Below are 18,135 nucleotides of genomic sequence, written 5' to 3' on the forward strand. Positions count from 1 at the left end.
AAGAACTCATTAAATGGTTGCTCTTATTAAGTCACTGTTTATATATTTTTCTGATGCCACCAAGGAGACTGCCCTCCTTGAAACTAGTGCCATAATACCTGTGTACACCCAGCAGTGGGGTGCCAGCTCAAGGTCCTGTCAGATACAGGGGTCGGCATAAACAACGTCTCCTTTTTTTATTACAAAATCTTTTATTACAAAATCATAAGCATATAATTCTGTAACATAACAATATCACACTCAAGCACACCGTATGACATTTTAGGTGAAATGTTCAAATTAAAACTATAAATTATTACAGCTGTATTTATTACCCTACCAACCACACCCAAGCAGGTGTTACTTCTGCTGGACCCTGTACACTGGGGAGAGTGAAGGAAACTTACCTGCCCCACTGAGCTCCACTGTCTTGTCTGTAAATTGGGGTTATGAGATAATTGGGAGCATTAAACTTTGAGTATTTTTTAAACTGTAAAGTTCAAAAACAACTTGAGTCCATTTAAAGGCGGCAGCATGAGAGGAAATGCATATCAGTTTCTGCTTCACTTTGAAGATGCTGGGGCTGAGGCTAGTTTGCAGCTAGTTATTGCCCTGGTAACATAGTATTTATATTCATCTTACCTGAAAGTTCTGAACCAGGTAGAGAAAGAGGCAGAGAAAGGAGAGGTGTGTGTGTGTTCATGTCTGTGTGTTTTGGGGTGGAGAGTGGCAGAGAGAGAGGGAGGGGAGGGGAGAGAGAGAAAGGAGGGTGTGAGAGAGAGAGAGAGAGAGAGAGAGAGAGAGAGAGAGAGAGATTCATTTCCAAGGACAGAGCAACTGAGAATTTGCCTGGAGAAAAATTCTCATCACTTGGGATCAGCTTAGCGACATTACAAATGTTCACTTTTGTTACTACCTTTCATCAAACCTCTCAGTAAAAAAAAAAAAAATTCTTACTCTTACTCTTATTTTAGAAATTTGATATCTTGGTCACAGCCACAAAACTGGCTAGTTTCTTAATTATAAGTTTTGATTGTTTGAAAATAATGTCAAAATCAAGGTGTTTTCTGATAGAATTGAGGGATGTCATTCATTTTAGTTTTACCAAAGTGCTCATAGCCTTTTTTCCCATCCTAATGAAAATCTGTGATTTTTAAAAACTCTGTTTCGAAGGAAATATAACCGTGACTCATATTTCTCAAATTATAAAGTAGATTTTTAAAAAATGCCGCATTTGCAACAGCTACAGTTTCCAGCTGTTCAGAAAGTTCCAGCAGATACACAATCCATCGTCACTAACCCAATGCTCTCTTTGGTACTTATGAACATGAACTTCAGGCATTTTCCAGTGTGTTGTGGGCCAGAGTTGACTTGTGCTCAATCCCTCACTTCAGAGAGTCACATGAACACTGTGGCTGAAGTCTCAGGGTTACTGTTCCCCTATGCTGTCAGGATTCCAGCTCCCAGAGTGGGATGATAGCCCCACATAGCTCTCAGGTGTGGAGAGCTGGAGTCTACATCCAGTTTTTTTAGTGACTTGTAACACGGGGAACATATTTTCAAACTTCTCATCTGGAGAACACCAGGGCTGAGCTCCATCATTTTCTATGTCTATTCACGTGATCACATGGTTTTTCTTCTTTAGTCTGTTATATGGTGACTTGCATTGATTGGTTTTTGATTATTGAACCAACCTTGCATTCCCAGGTATTATATTTTTAATGTATTGTTAGATTTGATTTGCTCATATTTTGTTAAGGATTTTGAGTTTATGTTCATGAGGGACATTGGTCTGTAAATTTCTTTGTAATGTCTTTAGCTTTGGTATCTGGATAATCTAAAAAGTGAATTAGACAATGGTCCCTCCTCTCCTATATTCTGGAAAATTTCGTATAGAATATCAAATATTTGAAGGTTTTTTATATCCTAGGCACCCCCAGGATACTTCAGGGTCCTTACTTGGGAAAGTTTGGAGGGGTGTCCCACCTCAGGTCCTTTAGAAGCTCCCTATAAATAGAGGAACAGGGGAACCCCTTTTCTTCAAAACATGTGGAAGGCTCCTCTTCCCTGATCACTTCTGGTGTTACCTCATCAACTTTCCAGTCACAGTTTTCCCAGAATGATTTTGAGTCTTTGGGGATAGTGTGATACTGTGGAAAAAACCTCAAATACTTGGCTCTAGCACATATCAGTCATATGGCCCCAGGCTCACATCTCTGAACCTCTACGAGCCTCAGTTCCTGCATCTATCATGAGGCATGGTAAATTTTAGCTCACAAGGCTGTTATGAGGAGTGAAGAGGTAAAACTTAAAAATGTCTAACATAGTAGGTTTTCAATGAACACTAGTTTCTTAATAGGAACATCCTGTCCCATTTTACTCTCGCCAGGGGACCCATCTGGGTAAAAAGCCTGTTTGCTCACCTCTGAATCTGGAATAGTTTTTCTGAAGGGAGTCAGAAATGCAAAGACAGAGGTTTGGATATTTTCTTCCCTCCATCTGTTCAACAAGACGAATGAGTTTACCTTGAAAACAGTCACATTACAAAGTGATTGCTGGATGGAAACAATTTGTTATAATGCTCCAATTTTGCTGCTTCCTTCCCAGTGGGGAGGATGCCCTCTTCAGTTACGGAGGCTCCAGAGCCTTGCTTTCTAATGGCAACTGGAGAACAGGCAGCTATTCAAATTCTAACTAGAGCCTAGAAGGATGGTTCCTTTTGATTGAAAAAAAAGCCCATGAGTCAGCTGCTTAGGAAAATGCTTTGCTGATGATATTAGTACATAGAAGCAATTTCATCAGTTTGGGAAGCGCATTTTCAAGAGGCAACATTGTCAGGACAGAAAGGACAGAATGTTAATGAAGCTGTCAGGGGGGATGACTGTGCTATTTCAGTTCTAGGCAGCAGAGGGTACTGTTGCCTCCTAATCCTGAAACAGAGATTTGGCAATAAGGCGATTATCTTGGAATTTGGAAGAAACTTGGCTTCTCCTTGTTGGCTCTTGTAAAGTTCCATGATTGACTTAGGAAAATTACATTTGGGTGGCTCTTCACTAGACCTCTCTAGAAAGAATCAAAAAGGGCAAAGGATGGTTAGTTACAATTTTAGCTAACACTCTGCATAAAACTTGCTCTGGGCCAGGCACTAAGTACTTTATGAATATTAACCCATTAAATTCCTACAGCAGCAACGTAAGATAGGAAATAATATTACCATGCCCATTTTGGAGATGAGGAAACTTAGGTACAGAGATGTGAAGTAATTTCCCCAAGGTCACACAGCTAATAATTGTTTGTATTCTTAGGCATTATTAGGAAAACGCCTTGCTGATGGTATTCAGACTTTTGATCCAATTTGATCTTGCAAACAGTTCTCTGTACTAAGAATATTTTATTACCATGATTTTATTAGTGGAAAATCTGAGGCAGAGAGAGAGAGACAGAGATTGAGAAAGAATAAATTTCACAAACTTAATCCTAAAGTATTCTAAATATATTTTCAGTGCTAATAATCTAGGCTTCATATGAAAACAAGACCCATTCCAAAGTCTGACTCCAAGTCTGGTGCTTTTCACTACTGAGCTGCGTCCTGCATACCCCCTCCCCCCCTTCCCCTGTGTCAGGTTCTGTTGGGGTGAGGGGTGAAGAGATGGAAATCCTAGCCTCTGAGCTATAGGTGTCCTGGGTTACAATGACTTCTCCCCAACTTGAGACTCTCAGCCTCTGGACCTGAAAACATGGGGTACAGTTTTATTACTCTCACTTGGCAGCTCAGTGACCTTTATGCCGTGTCTCTTTATTCAGCCTTCAGAAGTATGCTTTCAGGAGGCAGGGCTGAAAGACAGGAGAAACAGAAATATCATTTTCCCTGCTGGATAGGGAGAAGGCAAGTCCTTGCTCCTCTGAGGTTTACGTTTAGTAAAACAGATATTTGGACCATGTGATATCAAACGTCTTTAGGGCCTACATTTTAAGAAACGAGTTTAGATAAAATCTCAAATCTGCTATTAAATCTTGATCTGATGGCAGGGGACCTCAACCCAAAGGAATAACTGTAAGGCAAGGTTCTATTAACATTTTGGGTTGGATAATTCCTTGCTGTGGGGGAACTGTTTTGTTAACTGTGGAATGTTTGGCAGTATCCTTGGCCTCGGCTCCCTGGGTACCAGTAGCACCGCAGCTTCCTTCACTTGTGACAACCAAGATAAGACCTCCCCTGGTGGGAATGCACACACTACAGTAGATCAGAAGGACAGATGCTTTAGGTTGATGATGATGATGATGATGATAATAATAATAATAATGATAAATAAATAACATTGTTCACTGGCTATTATGTCCTGGGTCCTGTAATATACAGTCAAATGTATTCTCATTTCATCCTCACAGCTACCTTATGAATTTGGTATTGTTAATGTCATTTTATGGAAGAGGAAACTGTAGCACAAAGAGATTAAATAACTTGATCAAGGTCACACAGAGCTCATAAGCAGTGAGCTGAGACTTCAATGCTTTAATCAACTTCTTTTCTCAAGATGGTCTAGATAGCAAGACTCAGTGTTTGGGTCACAGACTGGTGTCAGCCTATGGATTGTTTGCTTATAGACTATGATGAAGTAGATGAACTGCATCACTAAGTGAACCATTTAGTTCAGCTAATATGTATTTTTTTGTAGAGAGACTCCCTCACTGAAGGAAGCATTTGCATAGATGTAGACCCTGACACAAACTCTGTATCTTGTTGCAGGCAGGCATAGTGTTACAAACAGGCACAGAAAGGAAAATGTCATTTAATATTTCCACAGAACGTTACCACTGACAAATTGCACTCCCTTCTATATTCTTACGTGCTTCTTAGACAGGTTCCTTTCCAGACCTTGTAAAGTTTACTGAAGAGGCAACATGAGATAAGCATCCCTTTCCAGTTGAGGAGACCAAGGCTCAGACAGTGCAGTGATTTGTACTTGCCGTTAAGAAGATACTTTGGGAATACAAAATCAAGTACACTATTTTTTTCTGAGACAGGGTAAGGATCTAAAAACATATTATCTTTACTTTATGGGTACTCTTCTATTAAATATTGAAAGAAACAAAATCACAATTTTTTGGTCAATGTACTTTTCATTAAAAAAACAGAGTGCTCATTTGGATCTCTGGGGTTGTGAGAAGAGTCGGAGGTTTGGAGTCAGTCTTAGCTTCCATATTTACAAAGTATGTGATTTTAAGCAAGTTTTTAGCCCCTCTGACCCTCAATTTCCTCACTTGTCAGATGGACAAAATCACATGTTGAGTCGTTGCAATGGTACAGTGCCTAGAAGGATGTCATATGCATAATGGGAACTAAGGCAATGTGACTTTTCTCTCCTTCTTTCTATCTAGCATGTGCTTTTTGATCCTCTTCCAGATCTCTAAAACTGTCTTCTGACATAGTAACTAATAACAGTGAAAACTAATCTTTATCACTAATGTACAATCCATCTGGGAGAAAGTCATTGCTTCCTAAATCAGGCCTAATCAACAGGGCCTCAAGACCCAGCTCCGTCCTACCATGAGCTCGTAGGAACAGATGGAAAATGGGCTGGGCAGATGGAAAAACTCCATTTTCCAACAGGAATTATTTATTTGTGAAGTTGGAGCCACTTGGAATGAATATTTTGAATTAGGAGGATGAAATATTGTAAGATTCACAACAGGGCCATGAAATTAACTAATGCATTGCGCCTACCAGCATCACTGAGAGGCAGGGAGTAGGAATAATGATGGGGCTTTTAAAAAATGGTCCAAACATGTAAATTATTTACTCGTGCGTGTGTGTCAGTGTCAATGGCTCCCTTGAAGCTGTTCTGCTGATTGCGTTATCCCTCATGCCCTTCCTAAGAGAGACTGTTCTCATGCAAGGCCCTTGTATTGGCGATCAGGTTATTATAGAATATGAACATTATAAAATACCTAGCTACTATCTTATGAGACCTGTTTAGTGTTACATATTGCATGTGGTATTTTCTACACTTCATATGCAGCCCTTATGAGGATCCTGCAAAGGAGGTACTTGAAAGCTTACCTCACAGATGAAGAACCTGAAATTCAACAACATTAAGTGACTTACCCAAGCTGTACAATAGTCTGTAAGAGTTTTTCTTGCATCTCAGAGCTCACCCCCAGATGGTCCCCAGCAATCAAGACATTCATCCAATCATATCGCTGCCCTTTGCCTTTTGTATGGAGCCTTACAGGGCATCAAGATCTGACCCTATCTTCTCCAGCTTCCTTCACCTTCCTTCACCTTCATACCATATTTTGGTGTAGGTAACCATAGTTCCCAGAACCTGGAACAAACACTGGGTTTATGTCCCAGGACTTTGTGTATCTTGATTGGTCTACTGGAAACACTCAGCTCTGCCACCCAAATATCTGACTCCCATCTCCGTTTTGACAAATAGCTTCTCCTCTGTCATGTTTAGCTCAGTTATAAATATTCTAGGAAGTCTTTCTTGAGAACAGCGAGGCTGCTAATCACTAGGCCGAGTTGCACGCCTCTGTGTTGTGCTGAGTACTCCTGGCTTTCCTCGCATGTAGCACTTATATTCTGTTGTACTCAACAGCTTTAGTGTCTGCCTTCACTAATGGATTCTGAGTCCTGCTTGGTTTACCTCTGGATGTCTGGTACCCAGCACAGCTCCACGCACAGTGGGGTGTTTGTGTTTGTTAAACTGAGGAGTGAATAAATGAATAATTGGATGGATAAGAATGACAAGGGCTTTCTGCTAAAGCATCCATGTGGTATGCCTGTGGTATTCATGATGGCCTAGAAAAACAAATAACTAAAACATCCATATAGGAATAAGTCACCATCGCCTCATCAGGGTCTCAGGGAGGATGGAGGGAGATCAGGTATTCACTGAGTGGCCTTCTCAAAGTGAGGAGGACTGAGCTGAGAGAGGTAGATGGGAGTGGACATGTATTTTCTGACCTGATCAGTTCCAGGGAGGGAAGCTACCAATAATCCAATTCCAGTCTGAGGGCAATACTAGAAGGAAGTCTAAATTAGTCAGTGGTTTTTGGACAAAATTGTTATCTAAGAGTCTGGAAAAATCTTAGGAAATTCATTCAAACTATTTACTGAGGCTTGGCCATAGTAGGTGCTCAGTAAATATTTTTAAATAAAAAAAAAAGAGAGAACTGCACAGAGCTGAGGTCCTCTCTTTCCTCCCTACCTATAAGAGACACAAGGTAATTAGAAGCTCTAGAAGAAAGCAGCCCAGGCCTTTCCTGGCTTATGCAGGCAACCCAGGGTGGGTTGGAGCTGGGAAGGGTTGTGTTTAGATTACGCCTCTGCCTACTACTCTTTCGCAAAGCCTCTGAATCTCAGCTCTTCATTCATAATTCCCTTTTTTGAGGGCTGTCATGAGCATTCTCTTCCCATTCCCTTCAGTTCAGTGAACCGTGGCATGGGACAGCAGAAAGCAAATCCTAGGCTGCACTGGTGAGGAGAACACAGTTCCTTGCACCCTGCCAGTCTGGCTCTCAGAATGGGGCAGATCTACTCCTGGCAACTGGATAATAAGCCAGGCCAGAGTAGGACTGGCAAGTCTGGCAAGGAATGGCCACTAAGAACGGTAAGGAGCGTAGGCAGGTCTTCATCTCTATCTCCAACTCCTGCTGTACCTTTAGCAAAGTACAGAACTTCTTGGAATCTCAGTATTCTCACCTGCAAAATGGTCACCATGTTTCTCATGTCCCATCCTACCTCTGGCCTGTCCTTTTGTGTTGTTCTGAGGATAGTGGGCATACATGCAAACATGCCCTAAGCAATGCATCATAGTTGACCTGGAGAGAAGTGAATTCCTGCAGGGGGTGGGGAAATAATGAGCTGCAAATTCTCCTTTTAGAGGCAGGATATAGATTGTATCTCAGGCTCTGGAAGTTCCCACTGTGCACAGAACTTTCTATTAGGTCTGCCTGAGAAATAACAGGGGTCTGGTTAGACTGAGCTTTATGGACTTCAAGTCAACTGAAGACATTGATGTGATTACAAGTGTGATTATTACAAAAGAACACAGGAGACAAATCCAATCCAGGTGTGGTGGTACTTCTCTCTCTCTTTTTTCCCCTTTAAGATAAGGTGACTGAGTCATGGCAACCTCTCAGGTGCTTCATAACTTAAAATATTTTAGCATTCATTGTATCCTCTATGTGGAAAGAGCTACTCATCTTTTCTATCACTGACAGATTTTCATCCATCTTGAGTGCTTCTACGGAAAGAAAACTACCAACTTTATAGAGCAGTTTACTTCATTGTTCATCAGTTGTAATTGTTAGTCGTATCTTTTCTCAGATTGAACCAGAATTGATCTCCTTATTATTCCCCACTCCTCCGCCAGCTCTTAGACCTAAAGAGGAGCAGAATACCGCTCCTACCTGCCTTCCTGTTCCTTCACTCTTTCTCCTGCATGCTGATTATAAGGGCAGTTGGTGTCATGGCTGAATAAGGAGCAGGAAGTATTGTTAACCAAGGTCAGTTCTGCGCGAGCATTCTGAGGATGAGATGGCTTATCTGCGATGGGCTATTTATTTAGAGACACACTCCTATGAAGTTAAAAATGGAGGGTGTAGGTCAGGGTTGGGGTTACTAAGTAAGGGACGTACGATTTTGATCTTGTAGCATGAAAAGGAATTCAACAACTAAAAGCAAGTAAAAAAGGTATTGCAAGAAGGGAAAATTGCATGTGCAGAGGCAAAAATAATCACAAACATGCATAATATCTTTAGGAAGCAGTGAAATAAAGATGAGGAAGTAGAGGCAAATGAGGCAGGGGAGATGGACAGTGGTGAGACAAAGGAATGTGGTGAAATAATTTTTTCTAGCCAGTAATTCCCCAAGCTACAGTTGGTCTAATTTAGTGGGTAGTGGGAAGCCAATTAGTTGGTAGGCAGTTTTGTGACACTTTTTTTATTTATGCAAAAATATTTATTTGCTATTCTCTATAGGCCAGGCCCTATTCCGAACGCTGACGCTTTGGCATCACAGGACCAGGGACATACTATATGTTTTCTATGTATTTATTTGCTGAATAAATAATTATGGTTGCTGGCTTGTATGACTTAAGGTGTTGAAACTTCCTTATAGTGTCTGGTACAGAACACTAGTTCTGAAGGATGTCCACATGTTCTTTGAAAATAAAAGTACTTTGCTCAGATAAGTTTGAAATAAACCAGGGTAAGAGAGTTTTTGTTTTGTTTTGTTTTAATTGTATGTTCATTGGGCATTCAGACTCATCAGGGGAGAAGAGATGTAGCCTATGGTGCTTCCCAAATTTTCTTTAATATGAAACACCTGTCTGGAGGAGCGCCACCTGGTCTTAGTGTTCCCGGGAACACATTCTGAGAGACACTGACCTTTAGGAATCCGAAAGAAAGGAAGGAAGGAAGAAGAATGGTTTCCATCATTAAGAGCATGGTAGGGGAACAAAGAGCTAGTGAAGGTCCAGCTGCTTCTTAAATATCTGACCACAAAGTAACATATATGACTTTAGTTTTATTTCACTGATGAGAACAGATCACAAAGCTTTGTCTAGAAACCAGGAGTGCTGGAGAATGTAGTCTCTGCTAGATGGTGACTTTCCACATTGAACTCCCTATTATGGGACAGGGAATAGGAAGACTATATGACTGAGCTGGAGACAGAAAACTAGAAGAGTCTGGATATGTAACCCTACACAGCAGAGTTCCAAGGGCTATTATAGGGAATTTCCCCTTTCTTCTTACTTGTCAGGGTATATCAGTAAGCTTAACCAAGTTTTGCAATGGTAACAAAAAAATCCCAAGTTCTTAGTGGCTTAGTTTTTGTTTGTGCTCAAGATTTATTTGTGTGTATATGTATGTGTGTGTGTTGACACACACACACACATATTCATGGCATGTTTATTTCAGCTCTGCTCCATGTTGCCTTTACTTCAGATCCTAGGCTGCTCTCTGAGAGACTGCTGGCTTGTGGTTGAAGAAAAAGAGAACAAGGAAGAACCACACAATATCTTTTAAATCTCTTGTTAGGAGGGATATGTTTACATACATGTCCATACATGCATATATTGAATACATGTGTCTATACAACATATTGTGTATATGTGTTTCTGTGTGTGTGTGTGTGTGTGTGTGTGTGTGTGTGTGTGTGTGTGTGTTGGGAAGAGAGGATAGCAAATCCTGAAAACCTGTGAGGTGGGAAAGAGGTGAGATGTGGCTTGCTTATGTTATTCCCTTTCCTGGAAACACCATCTTCCTTCACTCCCTGGAAAAATCTGTCTCAGCATCCCAGGGCAAGCAAAAGTGTCTTCTCCTGCATGAACCTCTCACTAATCCACTCAAGTAAAGATGTTTACTCCTGATTGTACCCTCCTTATTTCCAGGGAAAATCTGAGAACACATGCTCATCATGCACAGAAAATTATTTATGTATTGAACACTTGCTACTATGGGCTGAATTGTATCCCCACATAAAAGATATGTTGGAGTCCTAACCCCCAGTACTTCAGAATGTGGCCTTATCTTCAACTGAGGTCTTTACAGAGGTAATCAAGCTAAAGCTAAAAAGACATCATTATGGTGGTGTCCTTACAAAGCCGGGGGGATTTGGACACAGAGACAGGCATGCATACAGAGAGAACATCATGCAGAGATGAAGACAAAGAACAGAGAGATGCATCTACAAGCCAAGCAAACCGCATGAAGCTAGGGAAGAGACGTGGAAGAGATTCTCCTCGGTCCAAGGAACCAGTCATTGAGACATCTTGATTTTGGGCTTCTAGCCTCCAGAACTGTAAGGCAGCACATTTCTGTTGTTTAAGCTACCCAGTTTGTGGCACTTGGTTACAATAATCCTAGCAATTTTGTACACTTGATTACACATCTGTTTCCTCAATTTCCTCCCCTTTCTGAGCCCCCTCCCAAACTCAAATCAGTTCTAGAGGAAAGTTTTTGTTTCTCTCTCTCCCTTTTCTTTTCCTCTTCTTTCCTTTCTTTCCCTTTTTTTGTACACTCTCTTCCTTCCTTCCTTCCTCCCTTCCTTCCTCCCTCTCTTCCTTCCTTCCTTCCTCCCTCCCTCCCTTTCCTCTCTCTTCTTCCCTCCCCCTTTCTTTCCTTCCCTTCCCTTCCCTTCCCTTTCCTTTCCTCTCCTCTCCTCTCCTCTCCTCTCCTCTCCTCTCCTCTCCTCTCCTCTCCTCTCCTCTCTTCTCTTCTCCTCTCCTTTCTTGTCCCTTCTCTTCCCCATTCCCTCCCTTCCCTTTTCCTTCCTTCCTTCCTTCCTTCCTTCCTTCCTTCCTTCCTTCCTTCCTTCCTTCCTTCCCCTTCCCTTCCCTCCTTTCCCTTTTCCTTCCTTCCTTCCTCCCTTCCTTCCTTCCTTCCTCCCCTCCCTTCCTTCCTCCCCTCCCTCCCTTCTCTCTCCTTTTTTATATCCCTGATGCCTAGAAGGTCCAGGATTAGTATAAGTCATTGTTGAAAATATTGATTTAATTTTACATTTTCTCTGCCCACAAGAGATGGTAGAAAGTAAATTAAAAGAGAGACCAATTTTCATAGAAAAAAAATGGAGCTGGAGCTATCTGGAGAGGAAAATGACAAGCAGTGGGGTCCATGTCATCTGAGTGTGTTCAAATGTAGGAAGGCTGAGGGAAGCTCCGCTTAGATATTGGTTTTATGAGAATGTTGAGAAATAGCTTTGCTGGTTGGAATCTTCCAGGAATTGGCCTACTGATCAGTACTTTGCAATTCCTGTGAGATAGGACCTGGGTAGCAGTCCCCTCATGGAACTGTTGAAGATTGTGTGAGAGAGTGGGATGTGTGTTTTGAGCAAGGGCTTGGTACAAGGTGCCAATTGCTTTCCATCAGATCAGTCTTTGTCAGGGCTCAATCTGCTTGTGAGTTATTCTGGAATCCATTTCCAGCAGAGCCATCTGTTCACAATTGTCCTACCATCTGACCATTTACCCTCTGTCAACACCCCTCCCCTGGGCCCTCCCACTGCCCATTAGAGCCCACCCATTGTCCAACCTGGATAAACTGAGTCTGAGGAGAGATTGGGCAGGAGAGAGGAGAAGGGAAGAGAGCACTTTCAACACATTGGCATTCAAGGCCAAGATATGTTTGGGGAAGCCCAATGAAGCCTTCACACAGAGCTTGGGGAGAGAGCATGTGGCCAAGCCAGAGCCATATTGTGCCCCAGGCAGTCTGATGGCTCCATAAATAATATTGATGCCTTTTGTTTGGAAACTCTTTGTGGAGGCTTCCCATTTCCCAACAAGCCACGCTAAATGCTGGGCCTCCCCCAAGCCACTTTGCCTTTTGCACAGTCCCCGGGCCAACTGTGCAGGCAGATGAGGGGCCCTGAATGCTAATGAAGGGAACGGCTGGCATTCCTGAGGCACCCCGGCTCTGGGAACCCCGCCTTTGTTGCTAAGGAGCGTTGGAACTGTAGCTGAAAGGCTTTAACAAGAGGGGGTAGAGAGGAGAGAGAGAGAAGAAAGGGGAGCATTTGTTTTCAGAGCTTCACAGTTCTCTGGCCAGCTCCAAAGCTGTCCAATTTCTGATCCCAATTAGAATATCAAACCCCGTTATTGTTTCTCTTAATGATCTTGGGAAATTCCTTTGAAGAGTCAGTGAGCACTTAGCAAACCTTTTGGACAGCATGATCTGTACAGTTGTGCTTCTGCTTGTGTGAACAGACCACGCCAAGCATCCTGAAAACATCCTTTATTCTAGTCCCCAGAAGGCTGTCATGAGGCTGGGAGAACTAGAAGAGGGCAAAAGCTGTTGAGTTTTCAAAATGTTTACGTGAGAGCTCCATTCAACAGACGTTTTCCAGGTGCCCACTTGCTGGTGAATCTGGGCTCTGTGCTGGGGACAAAGATGAGCAAGACCTTGGTTCTGGCTTGGAGGGACCTCAAGACTCACCAGGGAGACAGACCACACATACTAAATAGAATTCTGTGGGCTATTTGCTCTTTCTGTGACCTAGAGAGTGTTGCTGAGCTTGAAGTATGTGCTACATTCTAATCCTGGCTTAGTCACTCATGAGCTATAAGTCCTTGAGCAAGTACATTTACCATCTTGAGCCTCAGGTTCTCATCTATACAATAGGCATAGTAATACCAACCATAGCTGGATTATAGCGAAGAGTGAGTGCAGGTGAGAGAATGAAGAGCAGGGATATGGAGGATATGGTTTCTGCCCTCCAGAATCCCACTCTCAGTGAGCCAACTTGGAAGATGCCTGTACCTGGAAAAGGCAATTAACAATCTGGCACATTGAATAGGGTAAGTACTGTATAAGAATAAAGTACTAGGTCAGTTTCCCCTTATGGAGCATATCTATGTATAGCCAAGTATAGTGCCAGGCAATTTGCAAGCATTATCTTCTTCAGTATGAAGTGCTCTGTGGGGTAGGCAGTGAATTGCTCTACATCACACACCTGGAAAACTCTGGCTAACTGGCAAGATCCAGCCTCTGTCTCCAGTGCTCTTTCCATCTTTGGAGGCTGAGGCTTTTGGACACTTGGGAAACAAATGGTTGACACCATGTGTCTCCAGGGCATCCTGGAAGTTGATCTGGCCACTGCACACAGGCACTCATTTAGAAAAGTTTGGCTAGAGAGAGTTGGTCAAGACCACAGACACAAGACACCCTCTACTGAGTGCTCATTAGAAGTTCACAATTACACAGACACAGGGAGTATAAAAAATACCACTGATCTGAGAAAAAAGAAAGAGAGAAGTAATAGATTTCTTTCTTTTGCAAACCATGGGGAACTCCTAGCACAGAGGTCATCACAATATTCTAAATTGTGATAACTCATAGCATTTTTCTGTGTGTGTCAGATGGTTCGTCTTATAGTCAGGCCTCATTCAACCTCTACACTGTCAACTTGATATCTAAGATTTCTTTAAAAGTGAAGCTGAATTTTGGTTCTTTTTATGTACACTTTGTGAAAAACTAATGCTAATGAGTATTTACTTGTGCAATGTGCAAGTCTTGTGTGAGTGTGCACACACACATATCTTGGATAAAGTAGTGGCCAATCCCAGACAGGAAATGATCCAAAAGCAATGATCACTTGGCTCTAGAAGGAAGATCTATATATCAAAATTTGTTTTTTCTGTAGCAGAAACCTCATCTCAATATGCCATCTCACAAAGACTATTTTTCAAGCTTCCTGATGCTCAGCAGCTAAGGGAAAGGACATAGGAAAGGTTCATCTCTACTACGTGCAAGGAATTGTCCAAATGACATGGTTTTCAGTGTTTATAACACTCCTCTGTAAAGTTTTACAGATGAAAATACTGAAGCTCAGGGAGGTTAAACTTTGCCAAGGCTACCACCTGCTAATTGCCAGAGCTGAGTTTTGGCTAGTTTTAAAGCCTATTCTTTTTCTACTCTCCACTGAAATGTAAGCGGTCAGGGGAGGGTGGCAGAAACTATGGGCACAGATCTGGCCATGGCTGCCCTACTTACAGAAGTATTCACTCAGTCAACACTACAGAAGTACAGGGTATGCACAACCTGTAGTCACATAGCTCTGGGGACACATCTCATGCTATGTCAATGGAGCTCCCTCCAGTAGTTTGACTTGGTGGGTGCTCAACCTGTCATCTCTTGGGAACTATACTAGATGCTAGACATGAAAAATTGAGCAAGATAAAATCACTGACCTTCAGGAACTTATGATTTAGTCTGAGAACCCCAGCTTCATGTCTAGGGCCTTCCTCCACCTTCTCCAGTCCGCTTCCCCATAGAGATATAGGGTGTACCAGGACATTCTTAGGTACCATGCGACTGGCACTTCCAAAAATGCCTTATCTATCTGGCCAATATTAGTACACACAACCCAGCAGCTTTCTTACTTTTCTTTCCTCTGGACCTTTGTTTCCTTGTCTGTGAAATGGAGCTGTATAAACTGTATTATGGAGTTGTCAGAGTTGTATGAACCAAAATATGTCAAGTTCCTGGCATACAGTAGTTGCCCCATGCATATTAACTTGTTTGATCCAACATGCTAATTTTCCTAATTTGATATTTTTTAGCATGAGAAATTTACATCTGTTGGCTTACTTCTCTGACCTAAAAGGCAGCTAGCGGGTCCAGAAGTTCTAGAATGCTAGAGAGGCGATCAGTCTGTCTCAAGAGGCATTTCTATGGGCAATTCAAGGATTAGAAAGACTAAAGAGGGTTAGACTATAGGGTCTTTAGAGAGCATGTATTAGTGGATCCAAACTGTTCTTCTCTTAAGGTTTTGTTCAAAAGATTTTATAAGACACTCTACTACATAAAATGGATAAAAGAGGATGTTAAGAGGGCTTTCTTTTTCCCTTGAACTTAACTCCCTCATGCTGTCTCCCATACAGATGAGAAAACCAGGATCTGGGTCACTCAGCATTAATGATGGTACTGGGAACACATTTGTATCTGAAGTCCTGGACTAGCATTCATTCAATGAGCTCATGCCACCTGTGGGGAGTGATGTGTGTGTACGTGTGTGTTGTGTGGGAGGTGCAAATTTGGGGGGGATAGTAAGGAGAGAAGAACTATAGAAACTGCTGGAAAGTTTTGCTTGATTTTCCTGCTAAAAGAAGCAAAGAAGATGCTACCTATTTCTAGAATCCTTTGTTCTAGGAGACCCTCCTCAAAACTTTTATCCAGTACTCTGGGAAAACATCTCTGGAGACAATGTAATGTTATTTAGTTTTGTACTGGAGAACATATTGGGTTTGTTCAGAAAACCTCACTTAGAATTCTACTTCTTAGTATTAAGATAATATATTGTTAATACTTTTAATTTTCCTATAATGTAGAAATCCTTCTCAGGCTGGTGACTAGAAAAAGGACTGACTTACCCATCCAATGATGATGTTTTAGGTCTATTATGTGACAGGCATTTTGGGGAGTTGACAGCATCTAGCATGTTTTTTTTACTATATGGAATTGCAGGGTTTGAAAGAACACAGTTCAATCAGCAATGTAGAAAAATATATAATATTCATAATAAGCTTTATTAGAATCAAAGGGGATTTTAAGAAATTGGGTTCTTGCCACCTCAGAAGAGAAAACCTGGTTTTCTCGGATCACTCTGAGCTGCTTATGAGTAAGCATCACAGCCAGAAACCAAGTCCAAGTCCAAAGTATCTACATTAGCTGCATCGGCCTCAACTCTGACAGCACTTGCCTCCACTACTATACTCAGGCTGGGGATAAACACGTGTCTGGGTAGAAAGGAAGATAAAGGAAACATCTGTTCTCACAATATGGGCTTGTTATCATAGCTCCTTTAAGTACCGGAGTGCTGGTTTCAACAGCATATTTTCTCCCAAACGAAATCTCCTCAAGGCCTGGTCGATTTTCCGAGGGCTCAGGGACAGGCTGTAAATGAGAATGTAGTTGTGAATGAGGCGCCGGGCTCATTCCTTCTCCAGGACTCCTGTGAATAGGTTGGGTTGGTGGGAAATTTTTAAAAGAGGATGGAGAAAACAAATAAAGAATAAAAAACTATATTGGCTTAAATGACTTCATAGTAAATGTGAAGTGATAATATTTTGAAACTTTAACCTCCATAAAAATCAAGTGACATCCTAAAAAAGATATTTCCAGTCCAGGAAATATGCATCATGGATGTCAGGAGGATTTTGAGGGTGACTTTGGGGAGAGGAGATGGTGGTCCAATTAAATCTGTAAATAGATTCTAAAACAATTTAAGCTTGTTCTTTGTGGCCATAAAACTTTAAAAGCCAATTTTTGAAACAGATGGGGTGCCTACTAAAAACAATTTTTAATTGTTCTTTTTTATTTTTATCTGCAAAGTATTCAAACATATTCCTAATCGTGCAGGATTCAAACAGCACATTTTCATGCATTTCTGGAAATGTATTTACTGTGACGCCCTCCAGCTTGCTGTGTAATCACAGGTAAATCACATAACTTCTTGTGGCTCAGAGTCTGAATCTGTCTAATAGAGATGGTGGTGTTTATCATCATAAGATGTATTCTGGTTCCCACATCTTTTATATACAAGTGCCAATATGTTTTCCACTTTAAGGTTAGGTAGATTTCAGTAGCTGCAGAGTTTAAGTTACAACACAGCATCAGCCAAGATCAACAACTGATTCATATGCCCCTAATTGTGAACTTACATGTGTCACAGTAGTTCTGGGTAGTAAAGAGGATTTAGTAAAGTGATGGGTTACCTAAGGAAGCTCCCCAACCAGTTGGAGAAAAAAGATATGCAAAAAATTAACTTAAATACAACAATAATAATAATGACTGATATTTATACACATATATAAAATTTATGTTTCGGGCACCCTGTAAGCTTTTAACCAATAATAATTCATTCAATCCTCACGAGAACCCATTTTACAGAGCAAGAAATTGAGACAGGGAGACAGTAAGTCCCTTGCCCAGGGTTGCTCAAGTCCTGTATTCAATTACTCCACTAGGAGGAGATTGCTTCTAGTTAGGCTATTATTGTTTCCTAGATATGTCCTTGATTGTGAAACTCTGTGCTACTGGTGTCAATGAGAAGATTTTAAATATCTTTTATAGGCATGAAAGATACATCCCTTGCATGTTGCTTTACTTCTTTCCTGTACTTGTGCAGACTGTAATAATGATTGTAAAATTCTTTCTCAAAGAATCCAGAGGCAGTCCCCTGGTCATTTATTGAATGCCACTGCCTGCTTATGAGAGTTAGGTCTAGTGAATACCTGTCATCTCTGTTTCAGTTACCAAGTGCTGTTCATATTTGAATGCACGAGGGCTGTTGAGTAAGATGTTCCCTCTGAACACCTTTCCTCTAGTAGGTGTTCTTAACAGTGTATGTATAAAAGTCAATAAAACAGTAAGTAAGTGCTTAGCAAAATGCCCAGAACTAGTAAGGACTCATCAATGCAGGTATTATTATAGGATAATTAGTATAACATCATCATTATTTAAAATATATAAGGATGTATTTTAATAAGAAGAAATTATTTAAAACAATTTATTTCATAATATTTAATTAAAAATTAAAAATAATGTTAAAAACATATTTAGGAATTACCATTGGTGTGGGGGGACATTTTCTACTATTTTTTAAGCTTTACTATTAGTAGGGGATCCCTACTGTCAACATAAGTCCAT

General features: G+C 41.2%; 1 protein-coding gene across 1 annotated transcript in view; it reads right to left on the reverse strand.

Moving 5' to 3' along the window:
• Window positions 1-16,277: 16,277 nt before the first annotated feature.
• Window positions 16,278-18,135, reverse strand: part of CUNH1orf87 (chromosome unknown C1orf87 homolog) — a 67,630-nt gene continuing 65,772 nt past the window's right edge. Inside the window, 1 exon segment of the mRNA XM_054572550.1 lies at window positions 16,278-16,438. Coding sequence (XP_054428525.1) covers window positions 16,278-16,438 — 161 coding nt within the window.

Source organism: Pteronotus mesoamericanus, unplaced genomic scaffold (genome assembly GCF_021234165.1).
Source record: "Pteronotus mesoamericanus isolate MK-2021 breed Mesoamerican mustached bat unplaced genomic scaffold, CSHL_Meso_final contig_105, whole genome shotgun sequence".
NCBI classification, from domain to species: Eukaryota; Metazoa; Chordata; class Mammalia; order Chiroptera; family Mormoopidae; genus Pteronotus; species Pteronotus mesoamericanus.